Source organism: Lethenteron reissneri, chromosome 19 (assembly GCF_015708825.2).
Source record: "Lethenteron reissneri isolate LAM-NWPU_2019-01 chromosome 19, ASM1570882v1, whole genome shotgun sequence".
Classification (NCBI taxonomy): domain Eukaryota; kingdom Metazoa; phylum Chordata; class Hyperoartia; order Petromyzontiformes; family Petromyzontidae; genus Lethenteron; species Lethenteron reissneri.
The window spans coordinates 7,192,920-7,216,020 of record NC_083797.1 but is presented as its reverse complement, the minus strand read 5'-3'; the positions used below and the strand labels follow the sequence as shown (position 1 = coordinate 7,216,020).

At 43.9% G+C, this 23,101-nt stretch overlaps 1 protein-coding gene across 3 annotated transcripts in view; it reads right to left on the bottom strand.

Moving 5' to 3' along the window:
* Positions 1-743: 743 nt before the first annotated feature.
* The window catches only part of LOC133344217 (receptor-type tyrosine-protein phosphatase kappa-like), a 138,984-nt gene continuing 116,626 nt past the window's right edge, over positions 744-23,101 (bottom strand). For all 3 annotated transcript variants that reach the window (XM_061554266.1, XM_061554267.1, XM_061554268.1), the window contains 9 exons: positions 21,499-21,653; positions 18,509-18,644; positions 17,826-17,975; positions 15,463-15,636; positions 12,603-12,734; positions 11,231-11,356; positions 10,007-10,167; positions 8,781-8,916; positions 744-7,066 (listed from right to left, as the gene is read on the bottom strand). In XM_061554266.1, the coding sequence (XP_061410250.1) occupies positions 7,013-7,066; positions 8,781-8,916; positions 10,007-10,167; positions 11,231-11,356; positions 12,603-12,734; positions 15,463-15,636; positions 17,826-17,975; positions 18,509-18,644; positions 21,499-21,653 (1,224 nt within the window). In that variant the 3' untranslated portion in view covers positions 744-7,012. The remainder of the gene's footprint in view (positions 7,067-8,780; positions 8,917-10,006; positions 10,168-11,230; positions 11,357-12,602; positions 12,735-15,462; positions 15,637-17,825; positions 17,976-18,508; positions 18,645-21,498; positions 21,654-23,101) is intronic.

The window sequence follows — 23,101 nt, the reverse complement described above, 5'->3', positions numbered from 1 at the left end:
CCTGTACTGTACAGGGTGTTTAAAAAACATACACCCAATTTCAAAGCAGTATATTTCACGATGGCAACATGTTACAATTACACAAAAAGTTACAAACGGTTTAATGAGTTATCAAGTTTTACTAACCATTTTATAAATGCTCTATGTGCCCTCCACCTGTTGTACGGACAACATCGAGACAATAGTTGAATTAGTCCCAAACGCCTTTCAAAGTGTCTTCTTCCACTGAAGTCACCGCTGCCGTGATTCTGTTTTTGAGGTCATCCAGATTAGTCGCTCATGGTGGCACAAAAACACGGTCTTTGACGTCTCCCCACAAGAAAAAGTCGCAGGGTGTGATGTATGGGGATCTTGGGGGCCAAGAGTGTAGCGCCAAGTCTTGGGGTCCCGTGCGACCTATCCAACGTTGAGGCAGTGTGCCTTGCGAATGACTGAGGCTAGGGGCTGTTTGTGCGCTGGGAGAGGCATCTAAAGGTAATCATTTGAAACTCTATGCCCTGCCATCTCTATGCCCCGCCCCTCTATGCCCCGCCCCCTCTATACCCCGCCCCCTCTACGCCCCGCCCCCTCTACGCCCCGCCCCCTCTATGCCCCGCCCTTTCAAGTGGTAAGAATTTCAGTCATGGGCGGTTCGTGGTTGCAGAGATATAGCGATTTCAAATCGGGCCCATCCTTTCAAACACCCTGTATATTGAATGAGCATCAGTGTTGTGATGATGACAAAATGACTTGCATGATACCAATTCGAAAACAAATCCTTTATTTGGTACACGATAACATTACTATGTACTGTATTAACAATATCAAATGCGTCTGAATATCTAAGCAAACAAAGAAGCGTCATATGTGCAATTTACCAGCTGTAAGCTATACAAACACGAGACGCCAAAGATGTATCGTTTTTTAGCATCTGCAAATGAAATATATTTTTGTATTTTGAAAATAAACTAACATTCTGTGTTCAAATTACGGGTAAATTCTGCAGAAAATCACTTCGTAGTATTATTATACAGTTAATAGAAAAACAACATTCACTCTTGTGTTTATTCATGACCAGCATGATGCATTTTTTTTCTTACCTAATGAGCAGACTGTGACATATACACCGATTTCTAAACAACTATATTTAAACGATGCTATTTTGTTTTCTATCCGTGTCACATTAGGGGCATTCGAATGCTTTTTTGGTTGAAAACTTAAAGCAATAACGATGGGTCTACTTTTTTTAAACGATGATGGGCCTGCCGCCGCACGCGTTACATGTTGCCTATGCATCACGTGCACGTACAGTGTCGTACACATGTATGTTGAACTTCTTTCGCACCTTACGTCGCCAACCGTGCTAATCCGAGGTGTTGCAAATGCAAAAACTTCTTACAAATCACAAATACCATGGACATCGGCATTGTTTTGCACTTAAAGCCTATGCACAGGGTGGAACTGATGGCTGGCGACCCCTTTTTTCCCCTTTGCATATTCATTTGTTTTAAATAAACCTTACTTAAAACAAAGTTTTAGATAATTAAATGGGGGGTCACAAGACATCTGGACCCTCTGTATATGTATGTTGAACTTCTTTCACACCGTGCGTAGCCAACCGTGCTAATCGGAGGTGCGGGAGGACAACAAACTAATCAAAAATATGAGGCCAACTACTGTTTAATATAATGTACCTATATTCTTGGTTCATTCGGTAAAGTCACGTAGAAGGGAAATAATAAAATAATATAATATATCATAACAATCACACCTGATGATGATTGCTTGTGTTGAAGTCGAAACGTCGTGATAATTTGTATTGTTTTATATTAATATTATTTTATTATTTCCCTTCTACGTGACTTTACCGAAAGAACCAAGAATATGAATCCCTGCAGTCACGAAAGCTTTAAATCAAAATTATAATGTACCTGTTTCCTGTCTGTAGGGGAAACATCTACGAAACACCTGGAAGTCGATCAAAATCAATTGATGAACTAAATCGATTACTCGAGGTTCTTTTGAAAACATTGCAGCCGCTCCCAACATCATGCCTCCTGAAGGCAGGAAACCACCCAACAAGCCACGCACAGCATGACAATGCCTGATGACGCTACTCACAATCGAGCCCCCATCCAATATCTTTGGGACAGCCCACAGTTGGGAACGGAGGTGAACACGTATTTCCAAAATTTCATGTTAATCAGATTCGTCGAGTAATCATATCGGTGATTGTTTATCAATAATCTATCGCTTAAATACCGGAATAGCACAGTTCTAATCAATTGGCTTGGGGGGTTAGCGCACTGCATTGTTCAGGCAAATCTACCGAAATGTCTCCCGGCATCTGAAAGAGAATACATCAATCGAGATAGTTTGCCGAAAGGAATTGTCCCTTTAACTCCTTGAAATGTTTTTTTTTGTTGGGGAATATGAACTCGGCAACCTGAGTTTTTTTCATTCCTGGCCACAGCCAACATCGGTGGCAAGTTTTATCCGAACCGGTCTGCACCCACCCACCTCCCTCTCCAACCCACATTGACCAGCGTGGTAAAAGTATGACCGACACGGCATTGGGGAGGCCTTCATTCAGCAATGGATTGACGAGGGCTGCAAATTATACAATCGTACTGATGCAAACCTCACGTAGAGAGAGTTCATTTCACCAACAGGTCACCTAGGTTTTCGGATTTTTTGTTTGTTTAGGTGGGACACGAACTTTCCCATCGCATACGAAAAGTGGGCCAGCCGAATTTACAAAACCAGGCAAAGGGGGCTTCTGTAAAAACCTTTATTCTTGACACCTCACTCTTACGAGACCTTGCTCTCATGGAACCTGACAAAGATCGCACGGTAAGTAATAAACACAAACTCAATTGAGCACGTCATTCAAAAGGTGGCATATCTCAAAGCATGGTGCGCCAAACACAGCATGTGCAATAGTTGTGTACGCAACATCAATACATGAAAAACAATAAGTAGCCTGAACAATCAGAACGACGGATCTCATCACTGACGCTTCGAACAATGTGTCTCAAGTCGCGTCCACGTGTCCAGCCACAGGAATCGCACACAGACGGGGAATCTGCTGGTGGATTGACGCAATGAACCCGTGGCCTCGGGTTATCGGCTACAATTGCTCTGCTCGTCGCAACCTTGCACTCTTACTTCACTGTGTAACAAAAATTTGTTCCTGGGTAGTAAGTGTTATTTCCTAATTGGTTATGCGTCAAAAGTACAGAAAATGGGAATAATTCCCCATAAACTTTGCTTTTGTGAGCAGGACATTGATATTTTGAAATGTAACTAATTTTCAATGAAAAAACGTGTGCATTTGTGTCATTCCTTCACGTAAAGTTCTGGTCACAAAAGCAAAGTTTGTGGGGAATAATACCCATTTTATGTACTTTGAGGCATAAGCAATTAGAAAATAACACTTACTACCCAGTAACAAAAACCGTGTTACATAGTATTTTCCCACGTATAAAAAAACAACCCCATTTCATAATTAAAACATAACTGTAAAAACAAGTTAATTCTAGTCTCTTAAAAAAACACATGTATATGAGCCTCTCAAATAATGTCACCCAGGTGCCTGTGGTGACCATGCGATCAAACTGTGCAACGGTACAGCAGCGCCATATAAAAAACAACTTCATAGTTTGCACCGACACGTACAGCCGGTCATCGTGACAGGATAGGCCAAATATCTCCTCGGGCTCCGTATATGTAGAGGCCCTTCCCACTATAGCAGTGGTCAGTGAGCGATAAATTTCACTTCTGCACCTAAACCGGGTTTCTGTAGACTTGCACAAGCAGCGGGTTAATGCGTAATCACAGAGTAGCTCCTCCATCTGAAATCTGGAGACGAACGGTGGGAATCATCTGAATGGGGGCAAAAACCGTCGTAGTGGCAGTATCAACGCTCGTTGTAAATGCTCCACACATTGTACACAAAATATAAACAAGTATCCTGTTATCTTACCTCTACAAACAATACAAATGTTTCAAATGATAAACTGATCTAGCACAAATACTTGCGTGTTGAAACGTGCTCGTACGATCGCTAGTAACTCGTGCACAACCTGGCAAAACATTTCTGCCATGTTGGAGCGATCTTTGGTTTTTATTGTTCTACGTAATTGTGTTGTCCTCACATTTCCACATTGCACTTGCATTTTGTTTGACGACAAATTAAAACTATTCAAAGACTACTATTGTCGGCGACATTGCTAAAACGTGATACTCGGGGTCGTAGGCTCGTACAACGCCTTAGAAGAATTAAAAAAACCCCTACCAAACAAGATTTAAAAACGTGTTATTCGTCTTCAATGTCTGTATTTGATATCGTAAAAATGTCTCCTTTAGAAAAACATATGGAAACGTAATTTACATGCGACATTTTCACATTGATCTTGGAACACCTACATTTCTATTGAACGATTATGCGAAATATAATATCTAATTAAGGTGCATTTGGTGAACATTCTTCGATTTGATCACTAGGGTCATTATCATCCATCCCTTTCCAAATCGTCATTTGCAGTTAATTCAGGGAATTTGTTGTGAAAATATGAAATTTCTATAAATTATATTTCCCTGACCCATCGGTCATTGCAGACCTTCATTTACTAAAAACGAAATAAACAACGCATTCTTCCAACACGTCTCTCCCTAACTTAATTCTCAACAGAGGCTTTATGATTACTTCATGTACGCATGTTTTATTTCCCACGACAAATGGATGACACAACCATAATGTTTTAAAGAGGTGGCACACAGCTATAAACGGTATAAATCAAGGACTTTTTCACAGCCAAAGTGAGACGATATTCGAATATGCTTCATATTAAATACACATACTCTTCTTATGTACGTTAACATGAAGCCAGAAAAATGCTTCTGAATAGTCTCTTTCTGTTCAAACCCACACCTATGTACAGTTAAAAATAATATAATAAACATGCGTCCATTACAATTGGACTGACTGTACCAATTCATTAAAAGTATTCATAACTAAATTCGGTAATGTAGTTGTCCAACGCCTCTTTCAGACACCAACGTTCATGCCACATTTGTGGCTCTGAACCAGCTCAAACCGATATGAAAGTGAACAGTTTAACATATATTTCAATGTCTCATAAAATACATTTAGGTTTATTTTTGTCCACAGTGAATCTATAGAAATGTTGAAGTAACTTTCTCCAATACATGATCATTGTGTTCAATGCTGCATTTCTAACTCAAATGCTAACTAAACCAAAAATATGGATGTTCTTTTCTTCACACAGAACGGATGTTTATTTATAATCCCAGACGGTGACAGTCTCTCCTTAATTACCTCATTTCAAGACGTCTATGTCCCATCTACATTGAAAGCAGCCTGCCAAAGAGTTTGCACTGTTGTCCATCTTCCTTGAAATTAGTAAGCTTAACTACAATTCAACATGACCTGAACCCACACCAATCAACATACCATGACCAATACACTATTAATTGAACACTGCAGGGTTCCTCTGCAATTTTGCATAATCATCACTATCTTGCCAAACGTCAAGATGAGGCTAATTATATTTTTTTCACAGAAAAATTCCTAGAATATCACAACGAAGGGCCAGCCTTACCTTTATGGCACCACTGTCAAAATTCTGGTTCATATGGACGTGCTGTAGCTTATATCTAAAGAAGATAATAGTTCCATGGGCTTTACCTGGTAAAATAAAACGTTTATTTGTATTAAAAAAGTAAATTTGTATTTTATGATTCGCTTACTTTCCCTATACTTTGCACTCCTATCGTGAGTTTGTATTGTTTGTTGTTGAAATTTTCCTACCTGCCCCTACTGGACATTTGTGAAAAAGAGCATTGTAACTCATCGGATCCCTCCAGTATGAAGCTTCTGACACACACACACATGCACGTATTCAGTGTGTATGTGGTTCGGTGGGTGGCGCATAAACCTTGCGATCAAAGTTCGATTCCCTGCCATGGCTTACATCAGTGGCGAGTGATATCTGTACCGGTCCTGAGTCTTCCCTAGGTTTACTCGGCCCTAAATAAGTAAACATCAGCATTGCGGAGACAAAAGAAGTCATGCAGGGGTTGACCACCCCACCTTCTCGTGCGCCATGCCGGCCTTAAAAGGTTCTCGCCATTGGCATTTATCCCAACAGTTCGTCCAGTAATATATAGCAGAGGTCGCAACCAGGTACCCGATACCCGTACCCTACCCGATACCCGGCTACCCGTACCCGGCCGGGTATTCCAAGTTTTACTGTGCCGATAGGTGGCTTTATAGGGAAGCTTAGTGGCATGTAATCACGGTAATATTTGGCCAACACTTGGGTAATATGTAAAAGTAAAGCGTGCTTTGATGTTGTTCGTATTCAGGAAATTGCACATTTATCAACTCCAATATGAAAAATATCAAACTGTACTGCTGCCAATGTACGTATTGTATCTTCTGCACAATAAATCCTTTACAAGTAATTGCAATGAAAAGGATGTCACGTGGCAAAGAGTGACATCGTGGCGTTGTGCAATGCTCACTTGTAGTATGCAGGTAAATGTAGATACACCTCTGAAACATTGATCTTATCACAATAACCTGTTGATATGGTAAACATATGGCAAAAATAAACAAGCAATAAAAATGTAAATATACAAGCAAATTATAAACACTTGATTATATGGTTACATGTGTCGTCCATATTTAAACTCTTCCAGAAGATTACATCTCGCGGTGTTGAATTTCAGCCGGAGTTTCCCTGGGCTGAGAACTAGAAGAAAAACAAATCTATCCCCCCCCATTTCTTGCCACTTCTGCGAGGCAGGGGGTGTGGTATGTGGATAGGAGCCCCGGAAAAAATATTCCATGAGAAATTGAAAAACAAAATGGAGCCCTGATCTCGGACCAGGAGCGCTGGGTTAAACCATTCTTCACTTGTTCTCTCTGCAGCTCCTTTCCATGCGAATACAAAAAAAGTCTGAGCTCTTCACTTGGATGCTCCCCGTGTGTGCGAGAGCCTTGTTCTTAAACAGTCTCTAGGTATTCCAGTGCCACGTCGTAACAAAACTGGTATTGACTCTGCAAACAAACAAAAAACACACGCGCACAAATACTGAAACAGACATTTGCATTTTCATTACCAATTGTCAAATTGACTTCTAATGCTACACGGATTTTGTTCAGGGCCGGCCTAGCCCTGATCTCAGAGAGAATAAGACTGCTCTAATTTGAACTAGATAATTTAGACAAGACTATCTTGCAATCACACTTAACATTGACAGAAAAAAATGTCTACATCTGATTGGGACCATGTAGATCACATGACCGCCTCTTCAGCCGCCTCAATGTCAGCTAAATGCACCTGAAGACGATTGCTTGTGCTGCGATCGAAACTTCGTGATTTTTCTATCGCCGTGACTTTACCGAAAGATTTGAAGCTTTCGTGACTGCGAGGATTCATATTCTTAGTTTTTTTCGGTAAAGTCACGTAGGTAAAAAATAAAAATTAGTAAAATAAAAAATCAAGTAAGATGCAGCAGTCGTGCTTACGGTTCCACCTGAAGACGGAAGCTTGTGTTAGCTCCGAAACGTCGTGATTTTTATTTTGTTTTTTTATTTTACTTTTATTAATTTTAATTTTTCACCTACGTGACTTTACCGAAAAAACCTAAGAATATGAATATTTACCGAAAGACTCAGACAGTACGACTCAATACGGTGCCTTTCTCTTAGAAGCACAACTGGAATCCGGCGCCCCCTAGCGGCCGAAGATTCCCGAAAGGCGATGTGTTTGTTTTTAGCAAAGTTCCTCATTTAAAACGAAACGGTGCCCTCTCGTGGTGAAAATGATCATTTACATCCACAGCCCAAAAAAGTTGCGGCACTGCTCTGCCCAGACAGCTTTGCTATACATTGGCCGACTGCCATTTCTGAAGGGCATTGTTAAAATGTCTTAAATAAAACAAAGAGTAGCTTGCTTCTTGGTTCTTTCGGTAAAGTCACGTAGAATGTAAATAATAAAGTAATATGTTTTATTTTTATTATTTTATTATTTACATTCTACGTGACTTTACCGTAAGAACCGAGAAGATGAATCCCTGCAGTCACGAAAACTTTAAATCGAAATTTAAAGCGTATCTTTGTTTACCCCGCAAAGCCTCACTCGGTCTCAAAGACTTCTTTCGGGAGGGTACCGGCAGGTTGTTGCCGTTGGGGGCGATGGTTTCGATACAGATTAACATTGTAAAAATTTGTGGGTGTTTTCAAATTTGGACCATGGGAGAAAGCCATTGCTGTACTAAAAATGTATATGAAGGGTACAAAATACATATAACATCATGTGTTTTATATTTGTGAGTATTCACTATTGTACACTGGTTTCACTGTCCTTTTCTTTTGTAACTTTTACCACAACTTCATGGCTCCAAACATTTTAAGAGGTTATTTAATTCTCTCTTATGTTTAACAAGTTCCATCCATGAAGTGTTGGCTATATTTTTGACGCTGTTTACAGTGGGAAAGTATCACCCTGAGAAGAGTCTGATCTTATCAGATGCCAGAAGCTAAGCACGCTTGAATCTGGTTAAGTGGAATAACCAGGTATTCATATTCTTTGGGTCTTTCGTAAAGTCACGTAGATAGAAAAAAGAATGACAATGAAATAAAAAATAATAACAATATCACGATCGTTTCAATCGCAACACAAGCAATCGGCAAATGCAGAGCAATTAATGCTGTTGTTAATCATGACCCAGCTTACACTATAGTTGCTTCAGAGCCGTATTTGACTTACCAGAGTCTCCAGCATGTTTGGCTTGTTGTTCCGAAGTGACTTGATGGCGTGGAATACGTCGACGGCATTCTGTCTCTTGATCATCTCGCACACCACGCTCACGGCACAGAAGGTGCCGCACTGACCCGCTCCATTGCTGCGTCGGGGATCAAAAGTCACACGTGCGACGGACGTTTCAAGGAAAACCAAAGCAAATGCAGCGTAACCTGATATGAAGTTAAAATACTCATCTTCTTGGTTCTTTCGGTAAAGTCACGTAGAAGGGAAATAATAAAGAAAAAAAATTATAAAATTTTTTATTATTTTATTATTTCCCTTCCACGTGACTTTACCGAAAGAACCAAGAAGATGAATCCTTGCAGTCATGAAAGCTTTAAATCGAAATGTAAAATACTAATTTTAAGTTAACACAAATACTCTGTTGCCTTCTGTACTCGGATTAAGTTAAATAGCTGCATTATTTAAACTGGCATCACTCTTTGTTTTAGAATATTGCATTTTTTTTATCCAAAAAACATTTTATTAACCGCCCCATGTACACTCTGCTCAACTCAACCTACTCCTCGGTACTCGGCATATGAATGTATACTTTAATCATTTAAATAAATGCAATTTATATATTATTAAGCCGAGGAATATGGTTACAGAATCAAAATAATTCCATTGACCAACATAACCATTTATTGAACTATACGTGTTTAAATGGACATTTTTAAAAAAACTAATTACATAATCATAATAATTTGGTACATATGGTATTCACTCTATTCCTGTATTGCAAGGCTGCCAAGAAGGTGCGACGTCTCACAGACGAGTATAGTCTGCCAGTAGCTAGCGCTTTTGATTTGTGGTTTAGCCCAACTTAAGCAATTAGCCAGCACTATTCAAACTGGGCACACATTTACAGCAACGTCGGCAGACATGGTCTACTCTTTTTCGCGTAACGTTACTCGATCTTTAAACATCCACTGCCGAAGCAACGCAGCGCGTATTTACGGTTAACACACATGCAGTATTAACCAGGGCAGCCGCTGGGCTCGAACCACAATTATCTACAACGATGGAAAGCGTCTTTTGAGGCCTCGTGCGAATTGCTCTATGAGAATAACTTGATAAAAAAAGTAATTATTATTTACTGTGGCCATAAGGGAGAGGGGAGGGAGAGACAGAAGGCGGGGGGGGGGTGGGGTGGTGAGGTGGTGGTGGTGGTGTGGTCGGGCGCTCACAGGCAGTGCACCACCGTGCGGCCGTCCATGCCGTACTCCTCCCGCCAGCGCTCGGCCGCCAGCACGAGGCGCAGGAACGAGTGCCGCGAAGCCGGCACCTCCCGCCCGGCAGGCCAGCCCAGGTAGTGGAACTGCTCCACCATGCGGCAGCCATCCTGCGGCTGCCGGACCGCAAAGTGTTTTGCCGTCATCGTTGCAATGTACCCTCGGCCAAGGTCGATCCACTGCTGGATTGAAGGCTTTCCACAACCCCCCCCCCCCTCCCAAGCAAGCGTTCCGTGCTTTGGCTGGCACCGGCTCCGTCATTATTCACCAGCCATTTTCCATCATACATTTTGTTGATGATTGCCTGTGTATGTTTGAATGTAGAACTTCTTTAACACTGCACGTAGCTAACCGTGCTAAATCGGAGGTGCGGGGGGAAAGACAACGAACTAAACACAAAAATGAGTTCTAAAGAAATGAGTTTTCAATCTGGATTTAAAAGTGTTTCGCTGACCCACTTTTACAAATCGTGTATTATTTGTAAGTGGCAACTGGGCCGGCATGGGACTGGGTCCGACATTCTGCATTTCCAAGGCAGCCCGGTCTGGCTGCACTGATCCCATAGTCCAAGATACAGACAATTGGATTAAATTATTGACCTGAACTAAGGCCAGTGGGACTATTGCTATTGTAATGATGCAAGCGAGTGTGAGGGTTACTGGCAGTGTGGTACTGCAAGTGAGTGGCTCCTCTCTCTTCTCACCCTCTATTCTGTTTCCCAGCCCTCTCTCTATTTTCCCACATTTCTTCCTTCTCCTCACTTATCTCTTTTTCATCTGGATAAATATCAAACCCGGGCAAGTGCACATAACTAATCAGCCACCCAGGGATCAGATGGACACGGAGCAATAGGTGTGTGAAGAAAGCAGTGACCGCATTTCACAGGTGCTGGTCAAATCAGAATGTGTATGAGTCAGCTAGACTGCAAGACAAATAATAACAATAGCCAACACTTGGCCAGATGACCGAAGGTAACTGCTGAAGATGACCGCGAGTAGTGTGTTGCTAAATCTGGAAAGAAGAAACTCTGAACAAAAATCTGGTGCATAATAATAGGTTTTACCCTTTCTGGCACCTGTTTTATTTCCAGAAAGTGTAAAACCTATTCTTGTACTTGAATAAAAGCAAGAAAGGTCCGATGTCACAAAGCTCGTGTGTTTAGAACCACGGCGTTCTTACCCGGGCCACGTTACAGATGCGGAAAGTTCTTGTTATGATGTCTCCTTCCATGTTGAATGCCACAAACTCGACCTGGATGGGTCCGTGGCAAAGCATACCCTCTTCTGGCCAGTATTGAGGACAGTACTGCAACCGAGCATGGCCAGACAGAATTGTCAGAGAAATCGTTCACCTGGGAAACTCAAAACAAGCGTCTTTCCCACTCCTTTTTTGACACAATCCAAAAAAGTTTCTGCTAAACTCAACTTGACAGCATATGCAATAACACAAATTACACATTTAAGACTTTTTGTTTCAAATATTATTAGGGAATTGCTGTTATTACACGATGTCTATACCCAGTAAATGAATATAACTCATCTAAGCTGTGCAGCGGGAGAGCGTGCGGCTTGCGATTGGAAGATTGTGAGTTCAAATCCTGGTTGGGGTCATTAAAATGAGTGCCACTTTGTAGATAAGTCAATATATGGTAGTGTTTTTTTTATATGGAAAGACTCGTTCCGTCCCATAGCAATTGGAGATGACCACCACTTGCTTGTCGGTAAAAATAAGAGGAGCCACTGCTCCTTTGCTCAATTGAGTGGGAAACCACGTTGACTTCGACTTTCAAACATGAACTTAATTATGAGACGGTTAAGCTCCAGGAGTGCACATTGTGCATTTATAAATTGGCCACATGAGGCAGCACCATGTAGGGCACCGCGGTGGCGAGATGTTAACTCCCTCGCCTGGTATACAGGAGGTCGTGGATTCGATCCTGGCCCTGACGCCTGCTGTATATTTGGAGTATGCATGTTCTCCCCCATTGTTGCGCGGATCTTTCACGGGGTCCTCTGGTTTTTCCCTCCACATTTTGAAAAATGTGTCTTAAGAGTATTTTGTCTCAATTTCCACGTGACAAGCCACCTCGTTGAGCTATCATTTGTGGCCAGGTCGCCTCTGTAAATGAGCTACAAAGCTCATTTGGCATTACCTGGTAAAATATAAGATAATCTGATAGTGCGTTGTCTTTGAATTGTGCGCCTTTTGGCGTCATCTGGCCGAACACCATATGAGACTAGGCTCTAAGGAAAGCTGTCTCTGGTGTGGACCAATCAATTTCAAGGACAATGCATATATTATCAGAGTATGTTTTTTGTTTGCATTCTGACCGCAGGTATTGTGGTTAATGTAAACGTGATTCCTCCATAGAAAGGTTTCAGTTTTGTTGCCAGAAAAAAGTGGGAAAAACCTATTATTATAGGATAAAAAGTTTAGTTAAAACTACGAATTTCCGAGCAAGTTGTGCATAAAACATAATTTTGCATCGCCGTTGCCCACATAGGTTAGCGCGCCGAAGGAGAAATACCCAGGACGTGGTGCGCTCTCGTACCTTATTGGAGTCCAGCTCGTTGAGCATGACGATGGAGGTGCAGTGGTAGTCAAATACCAGCCGCCAGAAGTCCTTCACGGTGTTGGGCAGTGGGTGCTGCGTGACGATGAATGCCGACGGTTGTCTGTAACTCTGAACGAGAATTAATGATATGAGAGGTGGACAACATTCCATTACAACTATTACAATCAAGGTTATTAAGTCAGTGTGGGCAGCTGAATAAAAATGTGCCCATCAACCACCTTGCCTCCAGCTTAACCTGATTTAGCAGAATTCCAAGGTCGGCTGCAGTGCACAAACTGAAGTCATGATTGATAGCTGTGCAACGCAGCTGCTGTTGTATTTTTGGCTACAGATGACCTTGTCACTTTTCCGTAATGCAATTAGGCTTCGGGACGGGTGGCGCGCTGTGGCAGATGTTCTCGTCGCCCTGATCCACATGCACGTAACAGGATTTCAGTTAGGGGCAACAAGCTGTTATCGGCCTGGATTGCATCCTTCCATCATAAATACCACTTGTGCACAATTTTTTAGTGATGCGCCGAGGTGCATGCTTTTTTTGTTTGCTATGAATAACAAAAATAAAACACAACCGCTTGTTTATATTATAAGAACAAAAACCAAAAATGGAAAATGGCAGCACGATAGGGTTGTTTTAGGCAAAGAAACGGTTTGTGAAAATTAAATGCGAAAACAATTGTCTAATACTCTTTGGTTCTTTCGGTAAAGTCACGTAGGTATAAAATAAAATAAATTAAATCACGACGTTTCGGGTGCAACACAAGCGTCCATCATCAGGTGGGACAACCACAGCAAGAAACAATTGCTGAAGTGGGCAAAATGGCTGCCGTGACAAGAGGCTATATAGGTAAGAGAGGGGGGGAGGAGCAAGGGAGGAGAGATAGAGAGGGGGTGTGGGGTAGGGGGAGCTAGAGGGATTAGAAGACGAGCAAGGCAAAATGCCGGGAGGGGGGGGAGTGGGCGGCGCTGGGAGTGGGAGGCTGAAGAAACTGGAGATGCGGATTTGTTGGCAACACCATGAAGCATATTCTTAGGTTTTTTCGGTAAAGTGACGTAGGTAAAACATTAAAATTAATAAAAGTAAAATAAAATAAAAATCACGACGTTTCAGAGGCAACACAAGTCTCCGTAATCAGGTGGGACCGTCACAGCCAGATTTGCTGCATCAAGTGAGGCAAGGATTCAAGATGTAATCCCTTAAATGCAAGTTGAGGGGGGAGGAGAGGGGGGGGAGCTCATCAGAATGTGGTAGCCAATGAATGGAACGTATCGGGAGGGAGGGGGGCGGGGCTCAAAGAAGGCACGAAGTGCTACGTAGAACGTATCGGGAGGGGGGCGGGGCCAAAAGGATGGACGACGTAGTACACGAGAGTCGGCGGCGTGGACGCAGTTAGCAACCTCCCGCGAGCCAGCAACATTTCTACTGCATGCGATATGAAGAGCACCCGTCCTTGAACGACGGCCCCAATGTCCCCACACCTGAGTGCCTCCCTCTCAAGAGTGACAACCCCCAGGGCTTCACCCCCTCCCCCCGTCCATGCTGTTACCCACGTGGCTCCAGGCAGCCTGCACACTGGGTGGTGCGTCGCCAGTCGAGCAGCCAGCAAAACTTTTTAAATGATGTAATAGCACTGCCCGGGCGTTTTTTGGGTGTTGCAGCGACGCACGAACTCCGCTCAACGCTGTGGCATGCGGGTGATGCCATCGCGTCGGTGTGAGCGGTAACTTCACCACCGCGTGCTTTCCCCACTCGCAAGCCAGCCAGCAAAACTTTTTTGTTCTAAATATAGTTACGAAGATGATTCACGGTGGACATGCTGTGATGTTTGCCAAGGGAAGAACAGATGTGTAAATGGCCACGTTTTCAAAGTGAAATGTCTAAAAATGTATTTTATTGTGCTACATTTAAAGTATAAATCATTAAAACCAAAGGATGAATTGTTAAATGTGAGTGCAAAAAATCCAATCCAGGAAACCCATGAGTAATACAGCGATCCATTGGGGATACATTCTATGAAAAACAACATTATAGTTCAAATCCTCGACAGGTCTTGCATGAATCTCAACAACTTATTACATCTTTTAATATTTCGATTTAAAGCTTTCGTGACTGCAGGGATTCATCTTCTTGGTTCTTTCGGTAAAGTCACGTAGAAGGGAAATAATCAAATAATAAAAATAAAACATAATAAAATAATTCTCACGACATCTCGGCCACAACGCAAGCAGCCGTCCTCAGGTGGAGAGCAGGTCTGTCGAGGAGACAGAGTCTGAATGACATTCTGAATGACATTCAGACAGACCTGCTCTCCACCTGAGGACGGCTGCTTGCGTTGTGGCCGAAACGTCGTGAAAATTATTTTATTATGTTTTATTTTTATTATTTTATTATTTCCTTTCTACGTGACTTTACCGAAAGAACCAAGAAGATGAATCTTTTAATATTCCTGTAAAATATGGACCCATCGCTCGCACATTATTTAACCACTCGTTGAGAAGAGGGTCATTATAAATCAGGAGGGAATCATAGAAATGAATAGTCCTGCATGTAACAAAGCAGGCAAGGCAGCGTGGAGTTACGCACGGACAAAACCGCGCCAAATAACGCAGCCCACGTTCGCGAGCGTCACGTTGCACGTGTATAATATACACGTATGCATGTTGAACTTCTTTCGCACCGCACGTAGCCAACCGTGCTAATCGGAGGTGCGGTGGCTTTCTCTGCCATTCGCATCACGGACCCTCGTCATCCTCCTGATCTTGCCCTGTCCGAGACGTTTTCCCAGCCACCCCTCCCGTCGCACAGCGGGGCCGCAGCGCGACGCCTCCCTCCGCTTACGTCCATGAGCGCCGCGTTGATGTAGTTGCTGCTGTCCCCGTTGATGGTGATGAGGAAGGGCAGGCAGCGGTCGGGGGGGAGCACGTCGTGGTAGCGGTTCTTCTCGTGGTTCCGCGGCAGCAGGGCGATGCTGCAGTCCTCGACGCGCAGCGGCGGCGTCACCATATTCAGGGTCTGCGGGGTTCAGGGGACGGGAGCACTGCGGTGTTTCCCTTCGCTCTTACGGCGCGGTGCGTGGGGCGCTTGTTAAAAGGTGCAGCCCTGCAATGTCTTCCGATGTCTCTGGGGGGAGGGCGTTGTGGTGGCGAGATGTTAACTACCTCGCCTGGTATACAGGTCGTGGGTTCGATCCCGACCCTGACGCCTGCTGCTGTAAATTTGGAGTTTGAATGTCGCTCTCGCCGTGATCGCGTAGATATTTCTCCGGGTCCTCCGGGTTTTCCCTCCACATTTAGAAACGTTCTATAAATTTCCACGCGATAAGCCACTTTGTTGAGCTATCATTTGTGACCAGGTCGCTTCTGAAAAAGAGCTGTATAGCTCAGTCGGCCTTACTTGGTGAAATAAAAAAGGTTAAATTTCGATTTAAAGCTTTCGTGACTGCAGGGATTCATCTTCTTGGTTCTTTCGGTAAAGTCACGTAGAATGGAAATAATAAAATAATAAAAATAAAACAATAAAATAATTCTCACAAAGTTTCGGCCACAACGCAAGTAGCCGTCCTCAAGTGTAGAACAGGTCTGTCGAGGAGACAGACCTGTTCTACGTGACTTTACCGAAAGAACCAAGAAGATAAAAAGGTTAGTTTAGTCTTGCTCACACCACTGCTGATGGTAGGGCCTCCACTGAAGGGAGTCCAAGGGAAAGCCTGTAGAGGATATTTTGACTGACTTGCATGCTCATGGCCAGGCATCTTGGACATATCTACACTTTACGCTACCACACACGACCTGCCGAACGACTTACTGCGTGTATCTAATTATGCTGCTGGGTTCACAGTCCGGAGGGGGGAAATTTAAGAAACTTGCACCATTGTTTCATCTGCTGGGACCAGGAGATCGAACAGAAACATTCTTACATCGTATCCAGCGTGCAAATACGGTGGATGGTGCTGCATTTGGATGTTTGGCCAATGCCGCAAATGAGTGTGTTGTGGCTTCGCGTTGGAGGAAACCTGAGCACCCAGAGGAGTGCGACCACATGTGCAAAGGCGGTGAGATGCTCAGCAGTGCCTGTGCCAGCCACCTTGCAGCTCCACGCCTACAACGCCTGGCAAGCCTTGGTTGTAAATCGCTAAAGTACTATCCGGGCTGAGACCGACGTTATCTTCCCGCACCTCCGATTTAGCACGATTGGCTACGCGCGGTGTTTAAAGAAGTTCCACATACATGCGAAACGCTCTAGATCTGATAAGATCGAGTGCATTTAGACGATGCATTAAAGCATAGCATATAGTAGAGTATATTCAAGATGAACTGCTTCATATCTGTCCTGGGTTTAATGCAGTTGGGTTTTGGAAGAGCTCGCAATTAATTGAGGGACTTGGACACAGTGCCATTTATTGAGTTACTTGGCATGCAAGCAAATTGGTGTTGGCTGGTTTATGTAGCCAACATGTCCAGCCACTGCATACCCGAAGCAGCTTCTGTTTGGAAATATACAGGACTCAATTTCAGCCAAGTCTGTGCCGGTTGGCAACACTGGAAATAATTATGAACCTGGCCCACCACACCCAGTATACCTGAGGCTAGTAGCCACATACCTCCTCCAGTCTATCGGTGACTTGGAAAATATTCAAAGAGAAATGAAGCCCTAAATGGGTATGGTAAAGGCTGGAAAACAGGAGAATTTGGAGCCGAATTGGCAAGCCAATAATTATTACCAGAGTCTCATCATTGAGCTCTTTTAAGGGGTGGCATGAAATGCGCCACTTGACTGCTGGCAACAGCTGCACTCCAGCAACGAGAGGCAGAGACGTCATGCTCCCAACAAAGGCCAGGGTGTCAAGTGGCTAAAACAGACAATTGGCACGGTGATAACATCTGCTTCTTTGCTGTGACCGCCTGCCTTCAGAATGTCACATGGTCTTAAAGTGCACCTAGCCTGGCAAAAGCTTGGTGGTGACACCACTGTCATTCATTGCTGAGTGGTCAATATTGTTGATGTTTTATGCACATGTATGAGTCTATGAGGCTTATTAGCATGAGATTCAACTGCCAAGCCATTGACGACCTCCAGATTATAAGTCTTGTGCGATTTCACCATTGCACCGTGGCAGCTCCTGCGGCCTAAGGGTGACCATCAACCAATTCTGGCACGTTCTGTAAACGCGACGGCCGCTGGCTGCGCTGTTCCCGTCGTACCTGAAACTCGTCCTTGATGTGGTTGGAGCTGCTCTGTGGGTCGGGGCGCAGCATTTCGGCGTACGCCGCACGGAAATCCCCGGCAGGGATGCACGTGTCCCCACACAGGCACGCCTCCAGCATGGCATCGTGGATGAACACGTACTGCTCCTGCACGCGGGCGTGGGACACGGGGATTTAGCGAGACAAATAACACACACGGCAACGGGTGACGGCTGGAAAATGAAAGGCCGTAATCGTTGCACTGCGTGCGGTATTCTGCGAAGTGAATCCGAACTAAGTATGGCACTTAAAAAATAATCCGAGCTAAAAGATTATAACGATCCATCAAAGGATTTCTACGCAATGTCAGGTTTCTCAGTTGTGCTCTCTGTAGCTTTCCGATGTGATTTCGGGATGTAGCAAGTGCTGTTCGGCTCCACATGCTTGGGAGGAGCTTCTTCAGGAACCGAAACCGACGAAGCTTCTCCCATCACATGGAACGTTGAAACGTCAGCTGTCACGCAACCCAGGATGCATTGCATAGCAACATTGCCCCCTACTACGAAAACATGGCAGGGGCTCCTGCTATAAAAAAGAGAGTCGAGACATGGTGAGGCTTTCCCATGTAAATGAGTTTCATAATAACAACAACCACGATCAGAGAGGTATCGATCAAATCAAAGGGAATGCAAGCGCCGTACCTCTGTCTGCACCATGTTGACGCGCCTGGTACGCAGCTCCCGCACGCAGTTGTAAATGTCGATGACGCCCTCGCTCTCTGCCATGTCCAGCATGATGTCGATCACCATGTAGCAGCCGGTCCTGCCAGCCCCAGCGCTGCATGGCACCCGCCACCAAAGCATCGTCGCGTACGCGTCACGTCTCAAGAATCACAACTTTTGAGTGTCTCTTCGCCACGGCCGTGCAATGCCATTCTCACAACTGCGTGCGGGAGCTGCTGATTTTTTTCTGCAATGTTTTGCTGTCTTTTCTTGGATTTCTGTTTGCACTTAGTCACATATTCACTTTAAGATGTTTTTTGTTGATGTTTTTGTTTTTTGTTTGTTGCGGTTGCACCCGATTCAAGAGCCGAATGGCTCACAGGGCTCTATACCTAATAAATGAACTTGAACTTGAACTCACGTTGTTTGTCGTTGCTGTTGTTGTATGCCTGTTGTGTGTCACGCGGCCCTATTTAGTTTAGTGGCAACACTGCCAGCTGCTGCCAAATGTTTCGCGATTGATGTTAGGGTCAGCTCCAGAATATGTGTCTTTACTCACAGCCTTTGATTACGAAAAAAGCAGCGGGAAACTATTAACAACTTTTCAAGCTTAGGATGAGTTCATTTCCTCTGAGGGTGTTTACTAAGTGGTGTACATTAGTCTCCTATTTCTGATATGCAAACTCATTTAATAACCCTCCCCTGCCCCCCTCCTTTCTCCAAAAATGAACTCACCCTTGTCTACATGAAAGTTAAATGTTTATCTGCCTCAGTTACTTGGGTTTCCTTAAAGTTCTCGGGTTTTCTTCCCAGGGTTTTTCAGTCGGTCTAACCGATGCCTTTGCGGTTAATGTGTACAATTACACTCGCCACATTACGACGGCACACCTACTACGAAACCAACGTTGCTGCATTGCTTCGAAACCACTCTCGGATTACATCTACACCACTTACACATCACAGCAACATGGCCAGATAACATCACGACTACTCACGCTATTGTAATAATAACACCACCTACTCCGTCACATCTACACGAACACCATCATCCTCCACTCACTGTATCCACTCATCATTGTTTGGGACAAATTCGTGTTGTGCTTGTGGCCTTCATTTCACCACTTTTGTTTGTCTTGGAATGGCCTGCAAATTCTCCAAATTGGGAAAAGAATAACAATGAAAAGAATCGCAATTTGGAATTCACGTGTGGCTGGTTCCACAAAAAAAGTACAGAACCATCCCTGCACGACTCACGGCACACTTGTGAAATGGCCCCAAGTGGTCTAATTGTAACTTTCCAGACGAGCAAATGCCAGTCACACTCCGCACATGAATGTGTGTGCTGCTTTCTTTACGCTGTATTTCCGTTGAAGCAAAACAAGAAGAATGCACATGGTTAATGAAATATATATGTATTAAATGAAAGTTGACGTGCTCTTTTAGAGTGTATAAATAATGTAATATGCATGTATCCCTTGAGAAAAAAAAGGGTCGAGGCTCCTCAGCGGAGCTCTTATGCGATTCTAAATAAAGACTTGCTGGATTGATTGGGTCACAGGGAGAAAAGGTTGCAATATTAATGCAACACAAAATCATTAGTGGCACACCCACGGGGGTGTCTTGAGAGATTGCTAATTTTACTAGGTTGTCGTTCCAGGACCACCGTTAAGAATTCAGTCAGGCAGACGCTTAAGCGTGTGCGAGCCCGCTAAGCGATACGCCTAGCGTTTGTCAGAAAGCTCTGAAATTTAATTGAAAAGAAAAATCACCCGGCGAGAGTCGCGGGGGTCATCGCAGCCATTGTCTTTGATGCCAATGCACATCACCACCGTCCATTCTTTACTGTTGGGAGATGCAACAGCTGTTGGAACGTTTAAACCCCATTCTCTTTATATAATCCCACCTCTGACTTGAGGTCTTCCTCTCCGTTCCGATCTCTGGGTGCTACTCTCACGTTTGTCTTCACAAGTTGCCCTCATATTCTTCATAAGGCTATGATTGTGGCATGGAGGTCACATTGGTCACGAAAGGCACACATTTGAATAATTTCCATCAAATATTTGGCGGGTAGGAGGGAGGGGAGGGAGCGAGGGAGGGAGTTGCATAGGGCTGTCCCTCTATGCAAAGTTGGGAGCACCATATTTCCATCGTATTTTTTTTGAAAATCCAATGGAAAAGCCCCCCCCCCCCCCTCCCGCAAATTAAGAACATTGCCCAAGTTAGCCATTTGAGTTTAAGAAAACTAAATTCGAGAGGTCATTTCTACAGTTTATTTTGATTTAGAGAAGTGTATTTTTAAGTCACTGAAAAACCAAACTTTTAGGTAGGTCACTGCCCCCCCCCTCCTCCCCGTTTTCTTTCACCTTTACGTGAGTGTTTTCCCCCCCCACATCTGGGTGATGAATGTTACTAAACATTACCATGACAAAGTGTAGCCCTATCCATATCTGTCCCAGGCAACTGCAACCTTATTTTCCTAACCTGCAATACCGCCTTGCCGAGTTCTACACAGTATCCGGTGACCTTTCACCGACTGCCAATTACTAAATCCTTTATATTAAGTTCACTTGCTTGCTTGCTTGCGCGCTTATGACCGTACAAATCTTTCGGTCGTTCTTTAACCCACTTCCCGTGATCCAATCGAGCTGACATTTTGCACACAGACTCGTTGTGCGTGACAATTTATTTTCGTGAAAAATTTTTCTCCAAAATTTTACACTTTTTAGGAAAAAATTAATTATATTTAATTACCAATTGCTTAATGCTGGCAGACAATCATCTGACCCATAGGTGGCAGCAATCTCAAGCCAGAGGACGAGAGGACTCTAGCCGCCACGCATATAAAGGATTTATAGTGAAAAACTTTGTTTTTACGGGTTACATTTTTTTTTTTACCTGGCTACATATAGACGTCACACGAAACAGCAACTGATGCCGCATCACAAACGGTCCCGGTGCCAGATCCTCACCTGCAGTGGACAACCAGAGGCCCTGCGTGCGGTGGGTCGAGGGCCTTGATACGGCGGATGAACGCGAGCAGTCCAGTGGCGTGGTACGGCACCCCGTGGTCAGGCCAACCCGTGAAGTGGAACTGTCGCACCTCCCGGATGTCCTCCTGCCCTGCCTGCAACAACAACAACATCGTCAACCATGGTCAATCCGCTGCTGGATAAAGACTCCCCCAAGCCGTAACTACCTCGCCTGGTATACAGGAGGTCGTGGGTTTGAGCTCGACCCTTAACACCTGCTGTAAATTTGGAGTTTGCCTCTTCTCCCTGTGTTCACGTGGATTTTTCTCTGGGTTTTTCCCTCCACATCTAGAAACATGCTACACATTTTCACGTGATAAGCCCACTTCGTTGAGCTATCATTCGTGGCCAGGTTGCTTCTGAAAAAGAGCTATATAGCTCAGTGGGCCTTACTTGGTAAATACACACGGTCGCACTACATCGATGGGGTAAGGTTAGGGCCATCTCAGAGGGTCCCTGGAGGACTGAGGCTGGATGCAATATGGGGCCCCCTTATTTATTCGCAACAAAAACACAAAGACACGTTGTGGGGTCCCTCCTTTTTGTGAAACCTGGAGCAAATGAGCCCTTTTGCTACACCCCACTCTGCACAACCCTGCCTAGGGTTGTCTTGCATCCAAAAGTGAACACTTTTTGTGGTCAAGGATTGAGAACAACATTCAAAGAGCAGGCCAAAACTACATTAGCTTCACAACCATTTTCTCTCATCAAAATTCCATAAGTACAAAGAAACCATGAAATCCCTTTATAACGAAGCTGGTGAGGTTTGCAACGTACATTTGTAAGCAGGATTTTAATATTTCAGGTAAACGTAACATCATCCATTTATATTTGATGCGTCTTTTCAACAAATTCAGGGTGACGTTAGTAATAGCGATACACTTGTGTATCAGTCTTCGTGATATGTTTGCTTAAAAACATAATTTGCAGCCCGTTGTCAAGCCACTTCTGGGTGGATTACCCACGCAGTGTCAGTTATGGGGGTTATTTGATCCACACTTCAGCAAGCTGGTAAGCGTACGTTGGCAAAGCGGAGAAGGGCACACAAATGTGCCGCTTGCACAGATGCCAGGTACGGGCAGGAATGAAACTGTTCACCAGGTTCAGAGCACAATGAGCTGACTCCACTGCACCGCTGGTCCACTCGTGCAGTGAAATCGTGCATTTGAATCTCCTATTTTTGGAGACCCAGAGTTTCGAAATGTTTTCACTTTGTCAAATGTAACCTTGCGTTGGATGCGACGTTAATTTGATTGTACCATCTGCTTGCAAACATTAATTAAGAGTAGTTCACCGTGTGTCAGTTTGATGGCCAAATTAGCCACCTGCTTTGGATAATTTCTCACTAAACAAATGGGACTTCCTAGCAAACATGGAAGATGCATGCAAATAAATACTGCCACTGTTAGTACGTGAATGTATTTATCCATAAGTCTTCATTCTTCTTCTTGTTTCTTTCGGTAAAGTCACGTAGAAGGGAAGTAATAAAATAATAAAAATAAAACATAATAAAACAATTCTCACGACGTTTCGGCTACAACGC